General features: G+C 33.7%; 1 protein-coding gene across 8 annotated transcripts in view; it reads right to left on the reverse strand.

Annotated features, from left to right (window-relative positions):
• LOC149615670 (uncharacterized) overlaps positions 1-25128 on the reverse strand; it is a 72658-nt gene extending 47530 nt beyond the window's left edge. For 3 of the 8 annotated variants that reach the window (XM_089856260.1, XM_089856262.1, XM_089856258.1), the window contains exons 1-18: positions 24872-25124; positions 15934-16154; positions 15729-15874; positions 15371-15574; positions 15098-15271; positions 14086-14449; positions 13927-13991; positions 12925-13234; positions 12726-12859; positions 11660-11792; positions 11436-11512; positions 6206-6311; positions 5948-6031; positions 5336-5417; positions 5118-5214; positions 4209-4664; positions 1878-2723; positions 237-291 (exon numbers count right to left, since the gene is read on the reverse strand). In XM_089856260.1, coding sequence (XP_089712386.1) covers positions 237-291; positions 1878-2723; positions 4209-4664; positions 5118-5214; positions 5336-5417; positions 5948-6031; positions 6206-6311; positions 11436-11512; positions 11660-11792; positions 12726-12859; positions 12925-13234; positions 13927-13991; positions 14086-14449; positions 15098-15271; positions 15371-15574; positions 15729-15874; positions 15934-16146 — 3546 coding nt within the window. In that variant the 5' untranslated portion in view covers positions 16147-16154; positions 24872-25124. Of the gene's footprint in view, positions 1-236; positions 292-1877; positions 2724-4208; positions 4665-5117; positions 5215-5335; positions 5418-5947; positions 6032-6205; positions 6312-11435; positions 11513-11659; positions 11793-12725; positions 12860-12924; positions 13235-13926; positions 13992-14085; positions 14450-15097; positions 15272-15370; positions 15575-15728; positions 15875-15933; positions 16155-24871 lie in introns of all 8 variants that reach the window. The other 5 variants (XM_089856261.1, XM_089856259.1, XM_089856263.1 and 2 more) reach the window with 5 other exon arrangements.
• Positions 25129-25995: the final 867 nt, after the last annotated feature.

Genomic DNA, 25995 nt, shown 5'->3' on the forward strand with positions numbered 1-25995 from the left:
AAATTAAAATTAAACTTAATAAAACTAACTAATATTGCGTCATACCTTATTTTAAAATACGTCGTGGGCTTTAAATTTTACAAAAAAATTTAAAAATTAACTTAAAATTAAAACCTTAAAACCCTACCTTACTAACTCGCAACGTCAGTTTAAACAAACAATACCCACAAAAATTAAAATTAAACTCAATAAAACAATATTAAAATAATAAAAATAATTAAAACAAATTAACTTACATTTAAATGAGCATCAATTTCATCCTCTATTGACGAAGACAATCCATCTTTTCGACTGAAAAAATTAATTAAATTCCAATTAATATTTAATTAAAATAAATATAAATTTAAAACAAATTAAAAAAAATAAATTAATAATTTTCAAACCACTCAAGAAAATTCAGGCAAAAAAACCAGTAGGGTGAAATTATCCAATAATAAACGCACAAAATAATTGAGCACAAACAACAAAACTTGGGTTATAGTCTACAACAACGGCGACAAGACAATAACCATATTAATTCTTCAATACCCCGGAAAATTTTGGAGTGACGATTTTTATGAAAACCGAAAACAACAACTACACTTAAGAAAGATATTTCTCGTGTTTCTAACAAATATAATATAACCCACCAAAACTACAGGTTTTGAAAAATTTCTCCTTCTTTTGCCCCCCCCCCAAATATTTTTACTGCCACCCTCCCTTTATAATTTATAAGCTAAATTAATAACGAATCCAAGCATCGAGGCTGTCTGGTTTATAAGGTATAAATAACAGTGTAAAGTTAAGTTGACTTCAGCGGTTAAATATATACCGTAGTTTCAACTTAACTGTGTATCAAAGACGAAATCGTGGTCTAAGCTATACTTCAGTATAAAGTTACATGTAATTCATAAACAGGTGTATTTAGTTTCGGTTGCAGTATAGAGTTAGGTTGAAATTAAACTTGTTTTATTGAACTAAGGTTTCAACTTAAACGTAGAGCGAGAAATTATTTAAACTAAGTTAAATCAAATCAACCTTACTATGCATATATATATATTAATAATGGTGCAATCTTAGACTGATCACCACCACGTGGTGGTGGTTTATACGTAATAATCTTACTGCGCAATCGCGCCACCCAGTGGCGTAATACGTAACCACTCCCACAACTTAAGAGAGAGAAAACGCGTAGTTAAGGGGGGGTGTATAAATCCAGGCCAAATGTAAACCCCCCTCAAGTTAACAGCTTTTAAAGGGAGGTTGAAACGGTAACTTAAGCTGTTATAATTTGATTATAATTTTAAACTTGATTTCTGATGTTTAACTCTCCCTTTAATAAATAAATTTAAAAAAAAATATAATTTTTTCTTAAATTTCTTATGTTTTTTTCTCATAAGGACCGATTTGAAGTTCTTTTAATATTCACAAATTTCCCCCGAATTTTTAATAAAACAAAATTAAATAAATTTCCTGGAATTTTCCAGGTTTGTAGAAAGAACACTCATCATGCTTTGGAAGAAGTGCGTTTAAATTTAAATTAAATTAAAATTAAAAATAAAATTGAATGAAGTATAATTTAAAATTAATGTTTTAAGGGTTGCCACAGATTGAGCTTTTTCTCACTTCAAAATTCCCTGAGATTTTCAGGGTTTCCCTGACCTTAGAAAAATAATTTTCCCTGATAACAACTCAGAACGTTGCGCAGCTAAAAATTTATAATACCATGAACTTGTACCCGTGATTTTGATAAGTCTGTCATAAATTAAGGGCGATGTTCTTTGGGAAATCGATTTTGGGAAACCAATACAAAATTCCCTGAAGAAATTTCAAAACGCCCTTAAAACCTGATGTACCATGGCAATCCTTATAGTGAAATATTCCACACACAAACAAACCTATGATTAGCCCGGCTCAACCCAGACCTGGGTATTAAAATAGCTCTACTTCCGGCATTCGTTGACTTCTTACTATCACCACCGGTACCACCGGAAGTAACAGTCCTTATAATATACTGTTCACCATTAGACCTATCCCTATAAGTTGTACCAACACCACCACCACTTGGACCGTAACAAAACGAAGACGGCAACGAACTCTGTTTCTCCAACCTAACCAAATTCTTATTGGACCCAGTAGTACCACCAACACCACGATTGCAAACGGCAACCTCGTGTACCATTTCCTGTGACATGGCGAACCTATCTTGAAGCATCTTCTTCTTAGTAATTGTTGAGGTACTTAAAAGGGTAGTTAGGGACTCGGCCGACTTGGAACTAGCCGGTGGAGGATGCCGGTAAGGCGGAGGTCGTGATCTTTGACTTTCAAACGGACCCGAACTGGCCGCTAAGGGTTTAGAGGTCGCGACTTGCACGCGGTTTAGATGCAACTTTGTAAACGTAGCCTCGACGGAACGACTTAGTCTGGGGTCCGCGAAACTAACCAAGGGTAATGATAAGGAATTGATATAGTTCCGGTTCAAATCTCGCGCACTTCCGGTTGTATTCGAGGTCGAAGAAGAGGTTAAGACGCTCTTAGTTTTGGTTAAACCCAAGACTTCCGGGTTGGTAGTATCATTTCCGGTTGCAGTCTCGTCGAAACTTCGGCTTAGACGGCGAGCGGAACAGTTTTTATGATGGACAAATTTGTAACGTAAGTCCTGAGTATTTGGTACTGGTACGGTTTCTTCCGGTAAGACGGACAGTTTCCGTAAGGACCCGTATGAGTCACTGCCACCAATGATACTTTGGGTTGCGACGGAATTAGATTTGTATTTGTGGTTGAAGAATGCATAACGGCTAATTGGAATTATTGCGTAGGTATCCATTTTCACTTGACGTATCTAGGCGGGCTTTGTGGGAGGAGCTAGCTAGACTAATCATCTATATCTATATAAATCAAAGTCCTGACTGGCCGACAGACTGACTGATAATCAACGCCCAGCCCAAACCGCTTGCCCTAGAAGGCTGAAAATTTGCAGGAACGTTACTCATAAGTAGTAGGCGCGTACTAAGAAAGATTTTTCCAATCCGCCGCCATATTAAGAAATGGCGCCCAGAAATGCAAAAACATCTTCTCTATGCAACAAAGTCCGCGGGTTTCAACCGATTTCACAAATATTTAGTACACCGGTTTCCTTTAACCTATGGACGGGCTGATATTTGGGGACGCAATGATTCCTAGTAGCTGTATGTATTCCAGGTGGTAGAGGTTTTTATAAGGTTTTCAAATTATGTTTTCGCTAATAGGGATGGATTGAAGGTGTACTGCGTTCTATTTTGGGGTGATGCTTTAAAAGGTAAACATATCGATGGAAAGATGAGGGCTGGGATTGGTTTTGGTTTATGATCGGTTGGTTTATTTGGTTTAAATTGCTAAATGCTGGATGATGTGGGTTTATGGAAGGTATGCTAATTAGGTTCCGTTTTTAGAACGGGTCGGGACGAGGAAGGTTTGTTTATTGTATTTTAAAATTGTTTTTGAAAGGGATTGTCGGTGCTGTGTTAGGCCTTTAGCAACAATAAGCAAATGAGATAAGGTTAGAAAAATATAAGCGGACTATTGTTAGTGTTAGTAAAAGTAAGACCGTAACAGCAACCAATGATCCCTTCAAAATAATCCCCCAAAACAATATAAAACCCGTCTACAACAAAATTCCTCCAAAAAACACAATAAAACCCGTCTATAACGAAATTCCTCCAAAAAAACCACAGAAAAACCCGTCTACAACAAAATCCCTCCAAAAACCCACAGAAAAACCCGTCTACAACAAAATCCCCCCAAAAACCCACAGAAAAACCCGTTTACAACAAAATCCCCCAAAAACAAAACAAAATAAAACCCGTCTACAACAAAATACCCCAAAAACAAAATTAAATAAAATCAGTCTACAACAAAATCCCCCAAAAACAAAATTAAATAAATTCCGTCCACAACAAAATCCCCCAAAACAAAATTAAATAAAATCAGTCTACAACAAAATCCCCCAAAAACAAAATTAAATAAATTCCGTCTACAACAAAATCCCCCAAAAACAAAATTAAATAAAGCCCGTCTACAACAAAATACCCCAAAAACCAAATTAAATAAAACCCGTCTACAACAAAATACCCCAAAAACAAAATTAAATAAAACCCGTCTACAACAAATTCCCCCAAAAACAAAACAAAAGAAAATAAAACCCGTCTACAACAAATTCCCCCAAAAAACAAAGGAAAAATTCAACTTACTTTTTGTTGTCATCTTCGGAAGTGGATGAGGTGAATTCAGGCGTCTTATCATGCACAATAACTACATCTTGCGCGCTTAAAAGATTCGATTGGGGGTCATCCCAATTGCCTTTCTTGATGGCTGTGACGTAACTCAAACTACGATTCCTGAGAGCCAAAGGCGACACCGTAATTGATAAAATATCCTCGCGATTGGTGGGCGGACTGTCAACTTCGTCAACAGTTTCCGATTTCTCATTGGGTGAGATTTTAGGGGGCGTTGTCGGCGTTTTAGGCACCACCAAATCACTGGTGGGAGTTCGCGGAAAAGTCGATTCGCTAGCCATTTGAGAGTTTTCAGTTTGAGTCGACCGATTTATGACCGTCCAATAACTGGGTAAGTTCGGACACGATTTAGTTAACCAGCGCGAACGATGTAAAGGAGTTGATTTTTGACTTGGAGAGTAACTGGGGTTTCTGCGCAAAGAACCAAATAAGAGGTCATAAGATAAAGTTTTTGGGTCGAAATTAAACATTATGACCCCAAAATAAAATAAAAATATTGTAAAACTAAGTCCACCACTAACTTTAAAATGAAATACGCTTTCATATGAATGCTCACAAGATAGCGTTCGGGTTAAAATTAAACATTATGACCTTTATGACCTATTACCCCCACATAGGTAAGTATATTGTAAAACTAAGTTCACCGCTAAATTTATCATGAAAAACGCTTTAAAATGAATGGTCACAAGATATGGTTCTGATTAAAATTAAAAATTATGACCGTTATGAATTTTTATGACCCCAATCACAAAGTACCTCGTGTAAGTACTTAAATTAAAGGTATTTTCGAGTCGAACTCAACTATGACCATAACAACCATTTACCACAAACGGTACGCGAGATATTACTTAAAACGTGACTAACCTGACATGTTCTCTTGCCCACAATCCTTTTTTATGACCAATTTCACTTCTAGTCAACAAATCACCACTTAAACGGTTAAAGCTGCCACTAAAGTCGCCTGAAAAACCAGATAAAAGACAGAATAAATCAACGATTTCAGTGACAAACGCTGATGACATTTTCCATCCAGAACAAGAGAGACAGAAGAAGAAAAAAAGGTGGATTTAACAAAAACTTACTTTTGTCTCGATGCTTGCTGTCTTTTTCGATTATAAAAGAATTTAGAGAGGCGATACCAGCCGGCAGTTTTTGACCTCTTGACTGTCGTAAAACGTAACAAGAAAAATTCGGTATAAAAAGGTACTTTACAACAAAAATCGTCAATATTTAATACAACAGGAATACATATACATCTACTAGGAATCATAGTGTACAGCAATTTAATTTTCACTCAACTCCCCCCCTTTTTTTGCATACTTGATACATGTTTTTTAATTCGTAATTTTATTTCTATTTGCATAGAAGCCTACGCATAAAAGGCTTAGCGAATATGTATACTTAAATAAATAAATAAATTTAGGGCGGATTTTGTCCAATGGAGGAGGTATCTAGACTAATCATTATATATGACGAATTTTATAAACTATAGAAATTAACATGGCATATATATTTGGGGAAAAAATAATTCCAAGTAGATGTATGTATTCGTACCCTCCCCTTCCCAAAATAAATGAATAACATGGAATATATAATGGGGACACAATGATTCCTAGTAGCTGTGTGCATTCATGCCCTCCCCTCCTCCAAAATAAATAAATAAATAAAAATTTAAAAATGTTTTCTGTTCTTACCAGATATGACAATATTGCTTGTGTTTTGGCGATTTGTGTTCGAAGAACATTTATTTGTTCTTTTACAGATTCGTCTACACCTCCCTATAAACGTAAACAACCCAAAAATAATTACATAATTACGTAATGTTAATAAAAACCAACGGAAAATTGTTAATCATTCGAAGTATGAAACTAATTAATCCCAGGTATTTAAACAAATAAATAAATAAATAAATAAATAAATAAATTGAAAGATTTTGATAAGGGGAAACTAACCTGCGTATTAACATTAGCAGTAGCGGGTGGAGGCTCGTTTATAATACAAGTGCTCTGTTCGGTTTGTGGTTGATTTTCACTTGCGGTTGTATCGGCGTTAATACTGCTGTCAAATAAACAATTATTATTATTATTATAAAATATAGTCACGCTCAGTTGAACAGAAATAACTCCAAATATTTCAATGAAATAGATAAACATTGAAGTTATCAATATCAGATCTGAATTTCCAAGGATCGAAGTACAATCATGCAATGGGATGCATCCAGGGATGGTAAGTTCAATGGGAAATAAATCAATCAATCAATTTGGAGTCCGAAAATGTATTTAACATCTATACTTTTATGACCACACCGATCTGGTTTGACCCCCCATAAGGGACATGTACTGTACACCCCCTAACACAAGTTAAAGTTATGAACATTGATTGGAAACAGTGTCTTAAGGATGACCCCCATCTTTCATTGTTGCATGGTTTAAGGCGTCATCATTAAAACACTCCTGTAATTAATGTTCATAACTTTAACTTGTGTTAGGGGGTGGTCAGTACATGCATCCCTTATGGGGGGTCAAACAAATCGGTGCGGTCATAGAAGTATAGATGTATATAATAACATCTTAGGACTCGAGATTTCAAGATTGATTGATTTCCCATAGAACTTACCATCCATGCATCTCAATGTACAACCCTAATCATTTACGTATCTCAAGCCAAACCCTAACCTTCCCATGGCGCAATATGCACCCATAGAAAGTCACTACTACATTCTTTTACTTCTATTATTAATAACACACTTCTGTTAACAATAAATAATGAAATTCAAATGTATCTAAAACGCCCTCAATTTAATATTGAAACCGAAAGCTGAAAGTTGAAAACTAACAGACCATGAAAGGTACAGTACGTGAGATAACCTTTAACCTCTATTAAAACGCCCTAAATTAAATCCACAATGATTAATTAATACACTCACAATCAAAAACGGGGTCGCCAAAAGGGGGTGGGAGGTCAAAGGTTACTATAGATCAATGATTTTAATATTAAATTACCTGACGGTTTGATTCTTGATACGATTGTGTTTGGAACATAATGAAACACAACTACCCATTTTGAAACTGACCAACTACGTTGATATATTTATTGCGAAACCTAACTACTCTCAAGGGTCAATAGAGTAGTGTAGGATTTGAAGGCGGGGTTATAGGTCACATTTTGAAGGATTGTAAATTGATGTCTCGATTAGGGTATTCGATTTAACTCAAATTATGTCTTAAATATATTTAATTTAAATTAAACTGGAAAACCATCAGCGTTCGCATATTGGCATTGAATTCTTTAAAATTAAAAAAACCGGTTTTTCTAAGGGATATTTTGATCCCCTTCTAAAACAATTTATAGATTTATTCTCTATTTATGTTTTAGTGTCACATTTTATAGTTTTAATCAAAAAATAACAAAATAATAAATAAATCATATATCCTCAAAATACACATCAAAATTAACTTCTTAATTAAACCAAACCCAAATCAACCCCCTAGAAAAACGTACGGCAATTAAAAACCTTTTTATAAAAAGAACTATTAGGCCTTCTTCATAGATTTTATTTATACCTTCTTTATATTATTTTAAATCATATTAAAAATTTCGTACTGCTACCCACTAACTAACTAACGAACATCCTCAAATTAATCATTTAAATTAACGTAATTAAATTAAACCCAAATCAACCCCTAGAAAAACGTACGCCATTTAAAACCTGTTCATAAAAATAACAACTACTTCATGGATTTTTATTCATATCTTATTTTATATTATTTTAAATCGTATTTAAAATTCCGTACGGTTTCCACTAACTAACAAACTAACTATCTAAATAACTAACGAACATAAAAACAACCCCAAGCTAAGCCTTTCCCCCATAGAAAAACCATAGAAAACTCAACCTAAATTCAACCACCATATAAACACATACTGGAGCTCGGAACAGTAACAAAATACAATACCCAACACACTAAAACCCATATAAACCTAGATATTAAAATTCATGTTTTTTAGTTATAATATAACACTAATAAACAACGCTTAACACCTTTAATAAACAATAGATAAACAACATCTAAATATAATATCCACACATACGGCTTAAACCGCGTTAAAACTATCTAATCAATAAGATTTCGTCACATTATCACACCACTGCACACGCAACGCAACGCAACGCGACTTCCTCTGATGGGAAAAATCACCAATCAAAACTTTGCATCGGAAGAATCGGTGGGGTTTAATTTCCGTTATTTTTTAAAGGAAACGGAACTAAACTTAAGGAAGTAATTGGTCAGGTATAGAAAAATAGCCGCCACTACTAAACAGAGAACAGAGACGCTAGTAACACTGCTGCTGGTTGCGGAGCGATTTAAAGGTTTCAAAAAACGCAAAGCGGCAGCTAGAAACGCTCTCTTCGCGCAATAACTGAAGACGAGGGTTAAAAGCGGAGAGAAGAGCTAGGAGTTTTCGTCGCTCTCATCGGAGAGAAAGAGTAGAGAGAGAAAGGGGGGGATTGTAAGAGGCAGCGGGAATCTAGGAAAAGGATGCGGAGTGGATCTGCGGAGGATGATGCGCCGAGACTAGGATGAAACAGTGCGCGTATGGTCAGGAATACATACAGCTACTAGGAATTATCATTGCGTAGCCAGCCATTTTTCATTCAACCAGAAGTAGGATAAGGGACTAGAAGTAAAGAGCTCTAGTATAGGTCCTAGCACTAGTGAACAAATTTGAGGATTTTATGGCGCTTCCATCGCGCCTACACTAGAGAGAAAAAAATTGGTCGAGTTCCAAAAACATTTCCTACCCCCGTTCCCCTCAACCTAAAGCCGCGGAACACGGACGCCGGTGCTTGAATCTAGTTCGGCCGTCTACCACCGCGAGCCTCTCACGTTTTGCAGGGGAAAATTCAGAAACCGCTACCAGAGGGCCAACCGTTCGTGTGTTATCAAGAACATTCACTTTCGCCAAGTGAAGAATTTGGTTAGAATTATGAGATAGTTCTCAAGCCCTCGTAGAAAATAATAACATGGGAGATATTTGGGGGGGCACAAAGATTCCTAGTAGCTGTATGTATTCCTGGTATGTTGCGAGGAAATACAACTTCAAGAGCAGAAGGGGTCATTCGTAAAATAGGTTTTTTTTCCTAAATAAAACGGCTATAGTTTTAAACTAGCTGCTGATTAACTCGGTTGGTTTCTGGGCATTCGGAATGCCGGTTTCCAAAATTTTTTGGACTAATTAAGGTAAGTGGCAATTACTTGGAATTTTCCCGAGCAATTAAAGAATTTCGAAAAATAAGTCCTGGACTGGTGTAATATATAACAGCTTATAAGTGTAACACTTTACAGAAAGTTGTATGTTGTTGAAGAGAGAAAACCTAAGCAGACGACGGAAGTACCGCGGGGAATTTAACTAAGCAGACAACGGACGTAGCAGGGGAAGAAACATAACTAAGCAGACGACGGAAGTACCGCGGGGGGATATAATTAAGTAGACGAAAGTATCGCTGGGAATATATTTAAGCAGACGACGGAAGTGCCGAGGGGGAAGAAACCTAAGCAGACGGACGTATTAGGATTCAGGACAGGTGGAAAAAACTTAAGCAGACGACGGAAGTACCACAGGGAGGGAAAATAACCTAAGCAGACGACGGAAGTACCTCGAGTGAAAAAACTAAGCAGGCGACGTAAGTACCTAGAGAGAAAAAACCTAAGCAGACGACGGAAGTACAGAGGGGGGGAAACCTAAGCAGACGACGGAAGTACAGAGGGGAAAAAACCTAAGCAGACGACGGAAGTACGGAGGAAAAAATAACCTAAGCAGACGACGGAAGTACGGAGGAAAAAAATAACCTAAGCAGACGACGGAAGTACGGAGGAAAAAAATAACCTAAGCAGACGACGGAAGTAATAATCCATAAAAAGCCCTTATACAAAAAAACGCACTCTCCAAAAATAAATCAATACAACATAAAATACATCAAAGCTAACTGAAAACGAAATTCTTTGAAATATGCCTCCATATCTCACCCCCTCTGGTTGAAAACTTCATACCGTAATAAAAATAGATTAAATTTAAAATACCCTACAGGGTGTAGGGGGGGTTGGCGAATCCGGCGATCAGCATGGGGTTGGACGATTTTGCAAAGGCTTAACATCTCCCATAAGGGACCAAACCACACCACACCACGAACGGAACCATAGAGAACCCAAACGACCAAGATATATTTTCTACTGAGGGGCGGGGGGGAGGGGTCGTTTTGTTGACTTTGAAAGTATGTTTGCATAGCAAATATTAACGATTTTCGCACAGAAGGTAATCCCCCCTACTTGTGTGTACTTATTAAAATACAACCCCCAAATAAACTAAGCTAACCCTTGGCAGGAATACATACAGATAATTGGAATCATTGTGCGCGCCTTAATATACACCCCCATGTTAATTTCTATGAATTGTGTGGGATAGGCTTAAGAACATACTATCTAGGAGGGGGTAAACAAGGTGCACAATAATTCCGGTTAACTGTATGCATTCCTACCCTTAGGAATGACGAAAGAAAATATCTAAACCCCTCCTTATATATAAAAAAAAAATTAAAAATTAGTTAACTAAGCCTTGGCCAACTTAAACCAAAGTGGGGAACGAATTAATTACTAATTAGTTAAATATTAGCGGTAAATTATGTTCGATTTTAAGTTTAAATCTATTAAATTTAATCAACGATTCAATCAAGAAAGTACTAGTTTCCGTTATATCCCTAAGCCTTGGCCAATTTAAAACGGCATTAACCAAATGATTGGGATTTTGAAATTAGCGGGGAAATATTAGATACTAGCGCCATCTATGGTACTACTACCAAACTACGTTTCGAAATATTTTGGCGCGAATTTTAAACAATTGAATCTGACGTTCAAGAAAGTACTAATTTCCGTTATATCCCTAAGCCTTGGCGAATTTAAAACGCCATTAACCAAATGATTGGGATTTTGAATTTGGCGGGGAAATATTAGATACTAACGCCATCTATGGTACTACTACCAAACTACTTTTTGAAATATTTTGGCGCGAATTTTAAACAAGGGAATATGACGTGCGGGGACTATTTCTTTTTTCGTTAAGTATTCAGACGCGATATAAATTAAAGTTAATTAAATAAATTAAATAAAATAAAAATTAACTTACGTTAAAAACGACGTGAGATCCTGCAAAATTCTTTGCAAAAGATTGAGAAAATCTTGCGAACTTAAAGACTTTGCCATCTTAAAAAACACAAAAGAACAAAAAATACGAAATAATTATTAATTAATTAATTACATTAAAATCGTTAGTAATTCAAATATTACAACTTCAATTAAATTAATTTAAATTAAATTAAATTACTTAACAATTAAATTGATTAAACTTACCGAAATAAAATTATCTTGTAATATCACATTCCCAGCTGAAGAAGAGCAATTGCATTTTGGCAAATTAAAATCGAACTTGACACCTTTGGTAACTATGTCATCAAAGGAAACTTCAATTTCACTCGAATCCAACCTAAAAATAAAAAATTAAAATAAAAATTAAATTAAAACTAAAACAAAACCAAATTTAATTAACAAAAATTAAACAAAAACGTGTGCCAAGGCTTAAGTCCATTTTATAATTAGAAAAAAAAGGCCGTTCATTTACCTGACCTTTTCCTTTAACCTTAACCTAAGCCTTGGCACACTCTTTAAGCCTTAGAATAAAGTGAATTAAATTAAAATTAAAATTAAAATTAAAACTAAACCAAATTTAATTAACAAGAATTAAACAAAAACGTGTGCCAAGGCTTAAGTCCTTTTTTATTTAGAAAAAAAAGGCCGTTCATTTACCTGACCTTTTCCTTTAACCTTAACCTAAGCCTTGGCACACTCTTTAAGCCTTAGAATAAAGCGAATTAAATTAAAATTAAAATTAAAACAAAACCAAATTTAATTAACAAACAAATTAAACAAATGCGTGTGCCAAGGCTTAAGTTCCTTTATATTTAGAAAAAAAGGTCGTTCATTTACCTGACCTTTTCCTTTAACCTTAACCTAAGCCTTGGCACACTCTTTAAGCCTTGGAATAAAGTGAATTAAATTAAAATTAAAACTAAAACCAAATTTAATTAACAAAAATTAAACAAAAGCCATGTGCCAAGGCTTAAATCCTTTTATAATTAGAAAAAAAGGCCAGTCATTTACCTGACCTTTTCCTTTAACCTTAACCTAAGCCTTGGCACAATCTTTAAGCCTTAGAATAATGTGAATTAAATTAAAATTAAAACAAAACCAAATTTAATTAACAAAAATAAAACAAATGCTTGTGCCAAGGCTTAAGTCCTTTTATTAAATTATAATAAGAAAAAAGCAGCCGTTCTTTTAAGGCATAATATAACATTAACCTAAGCCTTGGCACACACTTTAAGCCTTGGATAAAATTAAATTAACAATATTAACTTACTCTAACTTCCTTATTTTTGATTTTGGCATATCAGTCTCGTCAAAACTATCGAGACTGCGTTCACGATAGAGAGCTGCGGGTAAAATATGTTTCCCGCAAAATGGCGACGGTAATGGCTCTCCAGTAGAACGTAGCTAAAACCCCAAAACATTAATTAACAACAAATTAATTAAAAACCCCAAAATTAATTAAAACTCACCATATCCCTCATTTCGGCGCACAACGAGGGTATCTTGACTAGAACAGGTGGTTCAACTCTGGAAGGTGTGCTAGCAGCGACGCAATTTTGTTTTCTAATGGGTGACAATGGCATTATGGCCTTGGTGACGTCATCGGAGGTGGAAGTGACATCGTGGTCGTCAAACAGGTGCCTAACTGGTGACTTTAATTCAGAGGTGACGGAGATGGTACTGGGCGAAGTGGAATCGTTATTGCACGAACAACTGAAGGTCGGATTCTCTATTTCGTTCTCGGGAATGATTTGAGCTCGATGCGTCGCGTTTTGTAGGCTAAATAATGAAAGTTAGGCTTAAAACTGTATGCCAATGTTCGTTTATAGTCTTTTTAACCAAGGCTTAATACTGGAAAAGGAAGCTGTCCTGTAGGCCAAAGTTTTCAATATTTAGGCCTAAAAATTGGTGTAAAATATAGGAAGAGTTGTCACCCCCCCCATAAGCCTAAACGCTATGAACGACATTAAAACGAAATTTTAAACAAAGGCTTAGCGCTAAAAAGTACTTGGGACAATCGAGGTCGTTGAACTTCAAGCAAAGGCTTAACACTTAACCCTAACCCTAAAAACCCTGCATTGGATTAACTCTTAAGTCTTAACCCTAAAAACTAGGCATAGGCTTAAATCCTAGCCCTAAAAACTAGGCATAGGATCAACTCCGAAGCCTTAACCCTAAAAACTAGGCATAGGATTAACTCCGAAGCCTTAACCCTAAAAACTAGGCATAGGATTAACTCCGAAGCCTTAACCCTAAAAACTAGGCATAGGATTAACTCCGAAGCCTTAACCCTAAAAACTAGGCATAGAATTAACTCCGAAGCCTTAACCCTTAAAAACTAGGCATAGGATTAACTCCGAAGTCTTAACCCTAAACACTAGGCATAGGCTTAACTATTAACCCTAAAAACTACGCAAAGGCTTAACATTTAACCCTAAAAACTACGCATAGGCTTAAAAAAATCAACTTACGTTGCGATTTCTTCTTCAGCTCGACAAAGTTGAACCTCCAAATCAGTTTTTTGAGCTTTTAAATACTGATTAAAAAAATTAATTAAAGCTAAATTAGTACGTAATTAAATTAAAAAAATTAAAACAAATTAAAATAAATAATTAAAGGATATTACATACCTCATTTGACATTGACAACTGAGCCAATAATCGTTCCTTTTCATTCAAAGCCAGGGATTTCTCTTCCAATTCGTGACTTAAAAGGTCATTAGCGTCTTTCATGTAATTTAATTGACCTCTTGTTTCATTAAGAGCCAAGTTCAATTCGTCCACTTGCGTCCTGACTCCGTCTAACTCCTGATTAACCAGCGTGATCTCGTCATTAAGGTCTCTAATCCGGGCTTCCAATGATAATCTCTCTCGATGTTGAGCCGTTAACTTTTCTTGCAAATTATGATTAGTGTCTTCGTAATTCGATAATGTTAATTTTAATCTGGCGTATTCTTTCTCGGCTTCACGCATTTTCTCTAATATTCCTTGTAAACTGTAATGATGATTAAATAAAACATTAATTGTAATCAATTTATTTAACCTTAATTATTTTGAACTAATTAAAATTAACGATAAGTCGATTGGAATTATTTTGTACTTAATTAAAATTGAAATCAAGTCGATTTTAATTATTTTGTACTTAATTAAAATTAACATCATTTTAATGGTAGTTATTTTTGTACCAATTAAAATAAACTTTGATTAAAATTAAGTCGTTAATTAAGGTTTTTTATACATAATATTAACTTTAATTGCCTCAATTTCGACTTAATTAAGATTAACTTTAATTTCCTTAATTTCAACTTAATTAAGATTAACTTTAATTTCCTTAATTTCAACTTAATTAAGATTAACTTTAATTTCCTTAATTTCAACTTAATTAAGATTAACTTTAATTTCCTTAATTTCAACTTAATTAAGATTAACTTTAATTTCCTTAATTTCAACTTAATTAAGATTAACTTTAATTTCCTTAATTGGAAATAATTTTTGTACTTAATTAAAATTAACTTTAATTGCCTTAATTGGGAATTATTTTTCTACAGAATTAAAATTAACTTTAATAGCATTAACTGGGAATTATTTTGTACAAAAAATATCAAAATTAATAAAAATATGGAAAATGGAATAATTTACTTACTTTTGTTGTTTTCGTTCCAAATCTTGATTCTCATAGAACAAATTAGTGTTTATTTCCTCAGTTTGGGCCATTTGTCGCGTTAAATGAGCTTTCTCTTCATTTAAACCCTTAATCTTATGTTGCAAATCCTCAATTTCGCTCAAATAATCGTACGTTGGTTTTGTATCATTCAAACTACCATAAAAAAACCCAAAAAACCCGTCAAATTTGAATTTTCCCAAAAAAAACACCAAAAATTTCAAATAAAACGATTAAAATCAAAATAACACTTACTCGTAGGCCCCTGACCTTTCACATTTGACCGCTTCGTTACTACTAAACGACGACAAATCACTCAAAACCCCTAAAGACGAATCCAAACTCTCTTTAGGTGAACTTGTAGTTCGATAATTCGTAGTTTTATTATTAGTAATATCGGAAAAATTCTCCGCAAATCCCATAAAATGACTAGAATTCTCCATCCATTCCAAAAGACTGCTTTTAAAACGTAAATAAACACTAACATTAAACTAAAATTAAAGATAAGACCCTCAAAAAAGAAAAATTAAATCATCCCACATCGCAAAGGCTTAGAGATAAGCCTAATCAACTTTTGATAGCAATAGCAACAAAAATACGTGATAAAACTTACTCATCTCGACTGATTGATAACAATACAGAGTTAAGAGCATTTAGAATCGATTCCCTATCCTGGAAATCGCTATTTTTGAACGGTGAATAGTTCTCAGTTACTAATTTATGAACTACTTTGCATAAATATTGAGCTTCGGGTGGTCCCTAATTAATTACTCATAAATTAAGGTTAAATAATAATTATAATTAAAGGTTTAACTTACCTTGGGATCAAAACAAGCTTCCGTATTATCAATATCAGGTTTCCTTATCTTTTTAACGGATGACGTAATGAAATTTTGCTCTAAATTCGGATCTTCACCAATACCGATGAAATTCTCACTTCTGTCATCGTTTTGAAGTATTTCGTTGTCATTTTGACCGAATATATCCAAATTGGAAGCGATGATCTCACAATTTTCATTATCCTCGTCCATTTTTAGGCCTAATGAGCAATAATTACAATGGAAATTAAGATTAACTTACCAGGAAAATAGCGTTAGGCTTAGCGAAAGCTTTACAATAGTCTGAGTAAATTACGCCTTATTACTTAAGAAAATTGTTAAAAGTTGCAATTATATCTTAAATCTAATCAATAATAATAAATATTTACGATGTATTATACAATAAATGATAAGAAACCTTTAAAAAACTTGAGATAACTGTCTTTCTTGACAATCTTGAGTTATTCGGATACCTCACGAGTATCAAACATGTTTGAATATCGACGCTAAGCCTATTTTTCATCTACCGAGTCGGCGCGCGTGACAAAAAGTGCTGCCATCTTTTAAAAATATTAAAGTTGCAACTTTGGCGGGAAATTGTAAATCAGTTCTATTCTATTCTATTCTTTCATAGTTTTGAATCGAAAAACTATAAAATGGTGCGGAATTTTGATAAATTTGTTACCAACAAATTTTTAAACACGTTTTATTTTACAAACCTTTACCTAAGTTGCAACTTTGGCGGGAAACTATAAATCAGTTCTATTCTATTCTACTCTTTCATAGTTTTGAATCGAAAAACTGTAAATTGGTGCGGAATTTTGCTAAATTAAATATTTAAACACGTTTTATATTCCATGAAGTACGAGTTCCATATTTAGATAAACCTAAAGTTACGTTTTAAATGTTATTTAATAATAACACTAAAGCAAACCGAGCTAGGTAACGTTTAAAAATTTAAGCCTTGGTCAAAAAACCCACCGGGGGGGGGGGGTCATTTACAAATATGAATGATATAATAGATCGATTAATTCTTTTTGGAAAAAACGTTTCAAAATCAATCAAGCTTGAATTATAAAGATACGTTGTATAATGGTACGTAACCTCAAAAAATTATTAGGTATAATCAGAAGCGTATCTCACAAATTCACAATGCAATTAAGAATTAATCAGAAAAGGCTTAACAACTCGATGTTTAATCGACCAAGGACTAAAAAACTTTCTTGGATATTATATTTCCGTTTTCCTTGTTATTTTTTTTTTATTTGGAAGATTACAAATCTGGCATTCCGGTTAAAAAACAAAAAATTTGGAATGAAATTTTAAAAATGGGCTATATATCCTATATTTTAGCGTATTAATTTTTAATGCATGGTTAATTTTAAGAATAAAATCGTGAATGATAACAATCGTACCCAAATATCGTATGATTGTTAATAAAAATTTGCGTGAAAGGTCAGAAAATGGTGAATTATAAAATTGTTTGTCTAAGGCTTAACAAAACCGTCAAAAATTAGGCTTAAATTCAATTATTTACACTTAAGCCTTAGCCAATTTTAAAACCTTTATGGCTGGAACATGAATTGTAAAAAATGGTGCAAAACATTTTATTTTAAACAATCCAATAACCAAGGCTTAGGAAACTGTCAATTAGGCCCATTTCGTTCAATTTTAAAATAATTAGGCTTGTTTTAAATTATTTACAATTAATGACGTTAAATAAGCCTTGGCCCGGTTTAAAACCTTTACGGCTTGACCATAAGTTATAATAAAAATGGCGGCAAACATTTTAAACAATGAAATCCAACAATTAAGAAGGTTAGCCAAGGCCTAACGGAACTGTCAAATATTTCGTCTGGTTTTAAGACAATTTGAATAGTTTATAATTAATGATGTTAAATCAGCCCTTAATTGGTCCGTCCGTTTTAAAACCTTTCATATAAAAAAGTTAAACAAAATGGCGCGCGAAACAATTTAAACAATGCAATCTGAAACGATCACTTATTAATTCATTTCGCTACTGTCCTAATTTGCATAAATAGAGACGATAATTAATTCCTAAATAACAATGTTATTGTTCCCCTAAAACCATTAGCCCGATTCCCAAAAAGAAACACATTACACTTCATCACAACAGTGCCCTTATCATTGTTATAGAAAAAGAATATCTTCAATAGCTCCATGAATGAAACTGAAAGGCAGTGAGTGAGGTAGTTCATAGATTCGAGGAGGTAAAGCGAGTGAGGGAGGCCTGGTGAGTGAGTGAGGTGGCGCTGCTGTCAAAGGGGACTTAGTAATGCGGACTAAATAGGAGTGCCTAGATGGAATAGGTCCTAGCTGCAAAATTAATTAACCACCACCGAGTGTACAAGTTTAGGACTTCAATTTAATTCGCTTCCGTCATTCTCCTTCTCGAACTAGTTATCTCTCTCAGCAGCATTACGACTAAGTATAGGTAGTGCATATCATACTTATGGTGCGAACATATCATTTATAAACTTATGATGTGGGTGGTCTACAGCCAACTGTGAACTTTTGGTTTTAGCTATCAACTTTTGTCTATGGGGTAGTTTTAAAGCATATCGAAGATTTAAAACAATAGCAACTAGATTCGAAATTTATTCATGATATAATTAAATATATTCATTATAGGCCTACAACCTCATAATAAAAAAAACATCAAAATTACCCATGAAGAAAATAGAGTAAAAACTATCTCACGGTATAAAGACAACCAAAAATATCCCGTTTCCCAAGTAATTTATCTCTCAAGTTCAAAAGGTGTCAACCAAAAAAATCACTTCCCGTCAAAATCTTTTAAAATTTAAAACTAGAACGTCAAAGTTTTATTTTTACGTTTTTTTCGACCTCAATTTTCAAAATGGCCACCTCCATATAAACCCACGTGTTTAAGTATTATTATTATTATTATTATTATTTTGGTTTAAAATTAAATTAAACCGATATAGTCGTTAACATTAATTACAATCAACACTAATAAATTTAAGCCTTAGCAAATGGAAAATTAAAAAAAGAAAAAATAAATAAGATAAAATTATGTAAATTTAAATATTTTAATTTGACCTCAAAAACCATGAAAACATTTTACTTTTTAAATAAAAACGTACGTACGGTTACCGTTTGGACCGTAGCGAAAGTTTTCATTGTAGGACCTGATATTTTAGTCAGCGTCTGCAAGAAGCGATATCTAATTTATTAGGGAGAAGGTATAAATTCATTCATCCACATTTCCATGCAGCTTTATCTCCAGTCCAAACATAACGTAGACGTGTCCGGAGTTAATCCCCGCCGTCTCTAAATTACAACCAGCCACCATCTGATTGGTTCTTGAAAACTCGTGCACGTCAGCGCGACGCGAATGAGTACGAACATTACAGTCATATTTTCCGACTGAGGAGAGGAGGCAAAATAGCCCGTCTTTCTTCTTTTACGTCCCCCCTTGTATTTTGAAAGGGGAACTGCAGGACTACGGCACGCGGGAACACTTAGGCATCTTATACCTTCTCCCTAATAAACTAGATATCGCTTCTTGACATCTATGTTTCGAATACACACATAAACATAACCGTAGCCCACGAAATTCCCATATCTACCTCTAAAATAATACCCCAACAGGAAAAACGTGGTTTAACATAAAAACGTGTTTAGGTACTAATTAACTAGACACCCATAATTAACTACGTCATTGTAATGGTTAAATTATTATTAAACAGAAGTTCATAATTATTAGACGAAGAAGAAGAAGTGTGCTCTTGTTTATTTATTTATTTACATCATAATAAAATTTAGGTTAATATTGATAAGTGTTTTTAACCGAATTGGAATTTTCTGTTGTTTTTTCAAAATCAGAAATAAAAAACAGGAAATTCAACAAAATATTCTAAAAATTTTGAAGAAAAAAATTCAATAGTTTCGCACCATTGATTTATTTAGTTTATAAAATCAAAATTTTTCAAGATTTTGAATTAAATTTTCTGGGGGAAGAAATATTAGAATTTTAAATAATAATGCACTTAATTTAAGTATATGGGTTATTAAAGTTTGTTTTGCGGTTTTGTATATTGCCTTATTTTGGCAAATGAAGTTTTTTTTACCAATTTGCTTAATTACTAAGGCCCTAATTGTTGTAAACCCCAATTATTTAGTATCGTTGTAAAGCTAAGAAATGGGGCTATAACATACTCAAAGGACATCCCCGTATCTCTTATAGAACCAGAGTTATAAGGTGTCGTGTAAATAATTCCATGTTAACCCTATGGAGATTACGTTAATTATCATTTTGCTTAATTACTCGGACCCTGATTATTGTAAACCCCAAGTATTAAGTATCGTTGGAAAGCTAAGAAATAGGGCTATAACATATTCAAAGGACATTCCCGTATCTCTTATAGAACCAGAGTTAAATGGTGTTGTGTAAATAAGCCCATGTTAACGCTATGGAAATTATGTTAATTAACATTTTGCTTAATTACTCGGCTCCTAATTAAGGAAACCCCAAGTACTTAGTACCATTGGAAAGCTAAGAAATAGGGCTATAACATACTCAAAGGACATTCCCGTATCTCTTATAGAACCAGAGTTATCACATTCAGGATAAGGTATCATATAATTCATCTCACGAAAAGACTTCGAAATATGAACTTCTACCAAATGCAATAAATGGTGAAATACAAAAAATTATGAAATTTAAATCTAATCCAGACTTTAAACGACCATTATCGTATCATTAAATTTATAATTACATTTAGTGAACATATGATTAAAATACTTCATGACCCAACAATGCAAACGTAAGACAATTTAATGTTTATTGCATAGCTACTTAAAATTTATTTCGCAATTAACTATAATAAATTATGACTAAACCATTATTAAAAAATAAAGAATTAGAACATTAAAAAAAAAGAATTTCGTAAAATTGTCGTATCAATTAAAACCCAGGCAAATTTTAATTTTAAAACTAAAAAAAAAAATTTAAAATTTAAATTTAAAAACTGTAATTTTTCATACAAGATTCACCTTAATTTAAAGAAACTGTGCAATAACTTTTAATTTTAAAATAAATCACAGGTATGCCAGTAACGGGGTTCACTAACCGTGTATCTTTATTTTTTATTTAAAAAAAATTAAGGTAAAACTGCCCGAAGGTATGCGGGCCCCTGTACAATAATCCAGAAAGTGTTTTTTACCAAACCAAGGGGTACAACACTGTTGAAATAGTATACTCAAGAAGAGATATCTAGTTTATTAGGGAGAAGGTTTAAGCATAGCCGACTTGTATTAATAAAGGCCTATAGGTGATCCTCGGTTTTTTTTCTGATATTGGCAATGGCCGTCGTGATCTGCCGCCGCTAGATGTCGTTCTTAGGGGGAAAATATTGTGGCGGGAACTTCAAAACGAATGAAAATGCCAATAGGAGAAAGCTTACTTTTTGTCTTGAGGTTGGGTATTTTTTTTTTGAATAAAGTAAGGCAGTTTTTTTTTGGAAATAATACATTTACTTGATAACAATAAAGTTGTCTTTATCTCATTTAAAGTGCGTTTAGTAAAGTATGTTTTCTACTTTTCTATCACAGTACAATACAATCATCTACAATGTAATATTTTCAAAATAAGTGTTTTGATTAGTACCTAACATGTGAAACATTTTGAATCACATTACAACCTTGCATATTTTCGGGGGATCATTAGGGGTTTGACAAGCTTATCTAACATAATATCACATAAATTAATATATACCATATACATATAACAGTAGGATTGAAAAAGTTTAGTAACTTATTGCGTTATTGCATACTTTAAAATACCTAAAGTATTTTGGCGAGGTAGAAACGTTAAGGGTTCCTTAACAAAATCAGATACGAATCCTACGATTATTTATAATTTGTAATTTAATATAGTTTTGATTTGTAATTATAATTTTTTATTTGAGGTTCATGTAATTTGGCAAACGCTGTGAAAATGCCTATATTTACCAAAACATTACTGGGGTATTTTAGGGCAAGGATGATGGGGGTGGATACGAAATCTGAGAGAAATACGTGCCTTAACTGCGGAATCGATTGGGTCTGGTGGGACGCTGAAAATGGGGAAGGAATAGGTATATATTAATTTATGTGATATTTTGTTAGATAAGCTTGTCAAACCCCTAATGATCAACTATGCCAAAGATATAAGTGACGTTGAAGAAACAGTCAAAACGTACAAATAAAAACCTTTACCCCGAAAATATGCAAAGTTGTAATGTGATTGAAAAAATTTCATATGTTAGGTACTAATCAAAACACTTATTTTGAAAATATTACATTGTACTGTGATAGAAAAGTAGAAAACATACTTTACTAAACGCACTTTAAATGAGATAAAGACAACTTTATTGTTATCAAGTAAATGTATTACTTCTAAAAAAAACTGCCTTACTTTATTAAAAAAAAACCCCAACCTCAAGACAAAAAGTAAGCTTTCTCCTATTGGCATTTTCATTCGTTTTGAAGTTCCCGCCACAATATTTTCCCCCTAAGAACGACATCTAGCGGTCGCTAAAAAATCGGTATGCCGCCCCATGGGTAGCTTCCTACCTATAGGCCTTTATTAATACAAGTCGGCTATGGTTTAAGATGCGCGCCATAGTTCTGCAGTCCCCCTTTCAAAATACAAGGGGGGACGTAAAAGGAGGTGTCGGGGCTATTTCGCCTTCTCTCCTCAGTCGGAAAATATGACTGTAATATTTTGTCATTCGCGTCGCGCTGACGTGCACGAGTTTTCAAGAACCAATGAGATGCTGGCTGGTTGTAATTTAGAGGCGGCGGGGATTAACGCCGGACACGTCTACGTAACTGTTGGACTGGAGATAAAGCTGCTGGAAATGTGGGGGCGCGAATTTATACCTTCTCCCTAATAAACTAGATATCGCTTGTTGTCATATAAAAAGACTACAGTGCAGGCGCCAATAAACCAGAGAGAGAAGGGAAAATTTCACCCCTGTGTCTTTCCCTTTTAGTTTTAGCTACATCTTAAGTTTTGTATTTTCCGCTGTAATAATCACAGACTATTTTCGTTGTGACTGTTCCCTCGATTTCAAACTAAACTAAACTAGAAAAAAAATTCCCCATACCTTACAAAATTTTTTTTAGATAAATAATAATTTCTTTTCAGCCGGTTAGGTTTTTTCTGAAAATTTTTTGGTTAAATAAAAGAATCATATATATATTGGTTGTTGTATGTTGTTAGGCAGGCTAACGAAAAAACCGGCTTTAAGTTATTTCTAGGCTTATAACTAACTACTAACCCTTAAAAAAAACACTAACAATATTTTTAAACTCGGAATTGCTGTAAATAAAAGTTACATCATCGTAAATTATAACATAAGTTCATAAGATATGTTCCATAGATAAGTTTGTTTAATTAATATCTGGTAACTTAGAAACTGAAAGGTTTGTAATTTTGAAGTGAGTGAGTGAGGTAGGTCATAGATTCGAGGAGGTAAAGCGAGGGAGGCCTGGTTGGTGAGTGGGGCGCTGCTGTCAAAGGCTTAGCATGCGGTTAAAGTTAAGAATAGGGGGGGGATAATTTCTCTAGCCCCTCTAGTTCACACATTGCCTATTAGAGAGTTTCCCACTTCTACCTTACGAATTATATAATATACTTCTAATATTTAAATTTAAAATTATTTTACCGCCATGGGGGCCAATTTTCTAATGAGGTTTTCGAATTCGATTTTAGTTCCAATTTTAAATTTATTTCAAGAAAAATTTGAATGAATGAAAGTGTTTATGGGTAAATATTTAAATGTTAGTATAATAAAATTTGGTTTTAAAATTATGTTTAAGTGCGATTTTAAAACACTTTTTTATCTTTCTAGACTTTGGGGTCGCCTTTGATTTGAAATTTATTATAATAATATTATTCTTATTTTGTCGTATTTAAATTAAGTTTGATAATATTGGGACTAGTTTACCTACAAATTATCTAAAAGGTTTGTTGAATTATCGAAATATTATCTCTACATTGCACTTTCAAGGCCTAAATTAAAAGAGATTAGCGCTAATGGTGCTTGTCAAAAGTCTGAAGGTTCTATTCTGAAGTTCAATTTAGATATAATAATAACACTACACCGATATAGATAGATATAATCGACTTTAAAAGATATAAAATTAGGCGTGTATTTATGTGTGTTTTTTGGAGAAGTAAATAACACTTATTCGCTGTGAAATTTAGGTTTAGTTAATTAATTTCTTCTATTTTTTTAGTTTAAATATTAATTGAATTAGCGTAATGTTATTTTGGGAGAGTGAATTCCGTGTCTATGACGTAAAATCAGGCAATGTTTATATGGTAATTTTTTTTGAAATATGTTTAATGAAGTACTTGGGATTTTTTTTTAAATCATTGGAAAATAACTATGAAATATGGGGAAAACTACGTTTAGAAATGTATGAAATCAGATGGGAAACTGCGTGTAGAAATGTGTGAAATCAGGGGAAAACTGCGTGTAGAAATGTGTGAAATCGAGGGGAAAAATGCGTGTAGAAATGTGTGAAATCGAGGGGAAAAATGCGTGTAGAAATGTATGAAATCGAGGGGAAAAATGCGTGTAGAAATGTGTGAAATCGAGGGGAAAAATGCGTGTAGAAATGTATGAAATCGGGGAAAACTGCGTGTAGATATGTATGAAATCGGGGGAAAACTGCGTGTAGAAAAGTATGAAATCGGGGGAAAACTGCGCGTAGAAAAGTATGAAATCAGGTAAAAACTTCGCATAGAAACATAAAAATCACCCCAAATCAGAATCATCTATAAAATCCATCAAAATCATCGAAATTCAACTACGACAATATTCATTTCATAACCTATAAAAACCTTACGTCTAAAATCGAAAAGCACATAAACCCTAATAAACATTAACACGTACATTACCTTTGTTGAAATTAATAAACCACCGCTACATTTTCGATGCACAAATACACACCAATCAATCAACAACCCGAAATATCTTGTAAAAACCACTGTCACTGTCACACAACACGTGTTAAATTAAAACCAACCGAAATCCGAATTCACACACAAGACACAAAACCACCTATAGACTAAAAACGCTGCAAAATTTCCCGCGCGCCAAATCAAGTAAATTTTCCACCGGCGAACTACTTGAGCATTAGTGACGGACTGAAGGTAAAACGACCTTGGGAAAATACATACACACCTTGCAGTTCAACAGGAAAAAAAAGTACAGCCCACTTGTTTTACCACCTTACTACCTGAGAGCGGGAGAGCGGACTGGGTATGAGAATTAATATCTTATGTTCAGCCCCCCCTAAAAACACACTGTCGTTTTCAGTGTCGTAAAACCCACGTTAAACTATTGCTGCCATAAGTAATACAGATTATGTATGACAAGTAATTATTTGTTTTTGAGGGTTTTTTTAAGGGATAGAGCTGTTTTAGTTGTGACGTCAGTGCCTAGGTAAAACGTCACGGACTTAGTTTTAGCAGTGGGCGGTCATGTTTGGTACCGCTTTGGTTCTACGGGGAAATAGAATGTGTGACGTTGTCACGTTGGCTCATCTAGGGACCCCAGACAAAAATTTAAATTCCTTATAGGAAAAATTATGATTTTTTTCAGGAATTATAGGATTTTATAGGAGGGAGAAAAATCACGTTTTTTCATAGGAAAATATAGGAATAAAATTGGATGATGATGTATAATATTATTTTGGCTTAAACTATATTATAGAAAAATCTCAAATAAATAAATAACAAATTGGGGATTTTACTTTGAATTAAATTCAGAGGAACTTAATTAAATTAAATTAAATGATATAATATAATTAAAAAAATAATCCTGAGGAAGCAAACTCCGCAGCCTGATCAATTTCGGTCAAATCTAGTCCCAAATGTCATCTCTATTTTAAAAGAGCCATAACTAAATTTTAATTAAAATAAATTTGATAATTCTGAACTATAAACGAAAACTAAGACCCCAAACTAAGCATCAAAAATATATTGGACCTTTCATGAAATTATAGGATTATAATAATATA

Source organism: Phalangium opilio, unplaced genomic scaffold (assembly GCF_054372755.1).
Source record: "Phalangium opilio isolate 3A_F unplaced genomic scaffold, DU_Popi_V2 ptg000217l_1, whole genome shotgun sequence".
NCBI classification, from domain to species: domain Eukaryota; kingdom Metazoa; phylum Arthropoda; class Arachnida; order Opiliones; family Phalangiidae; genus Phalangium; species Phalangium opilio.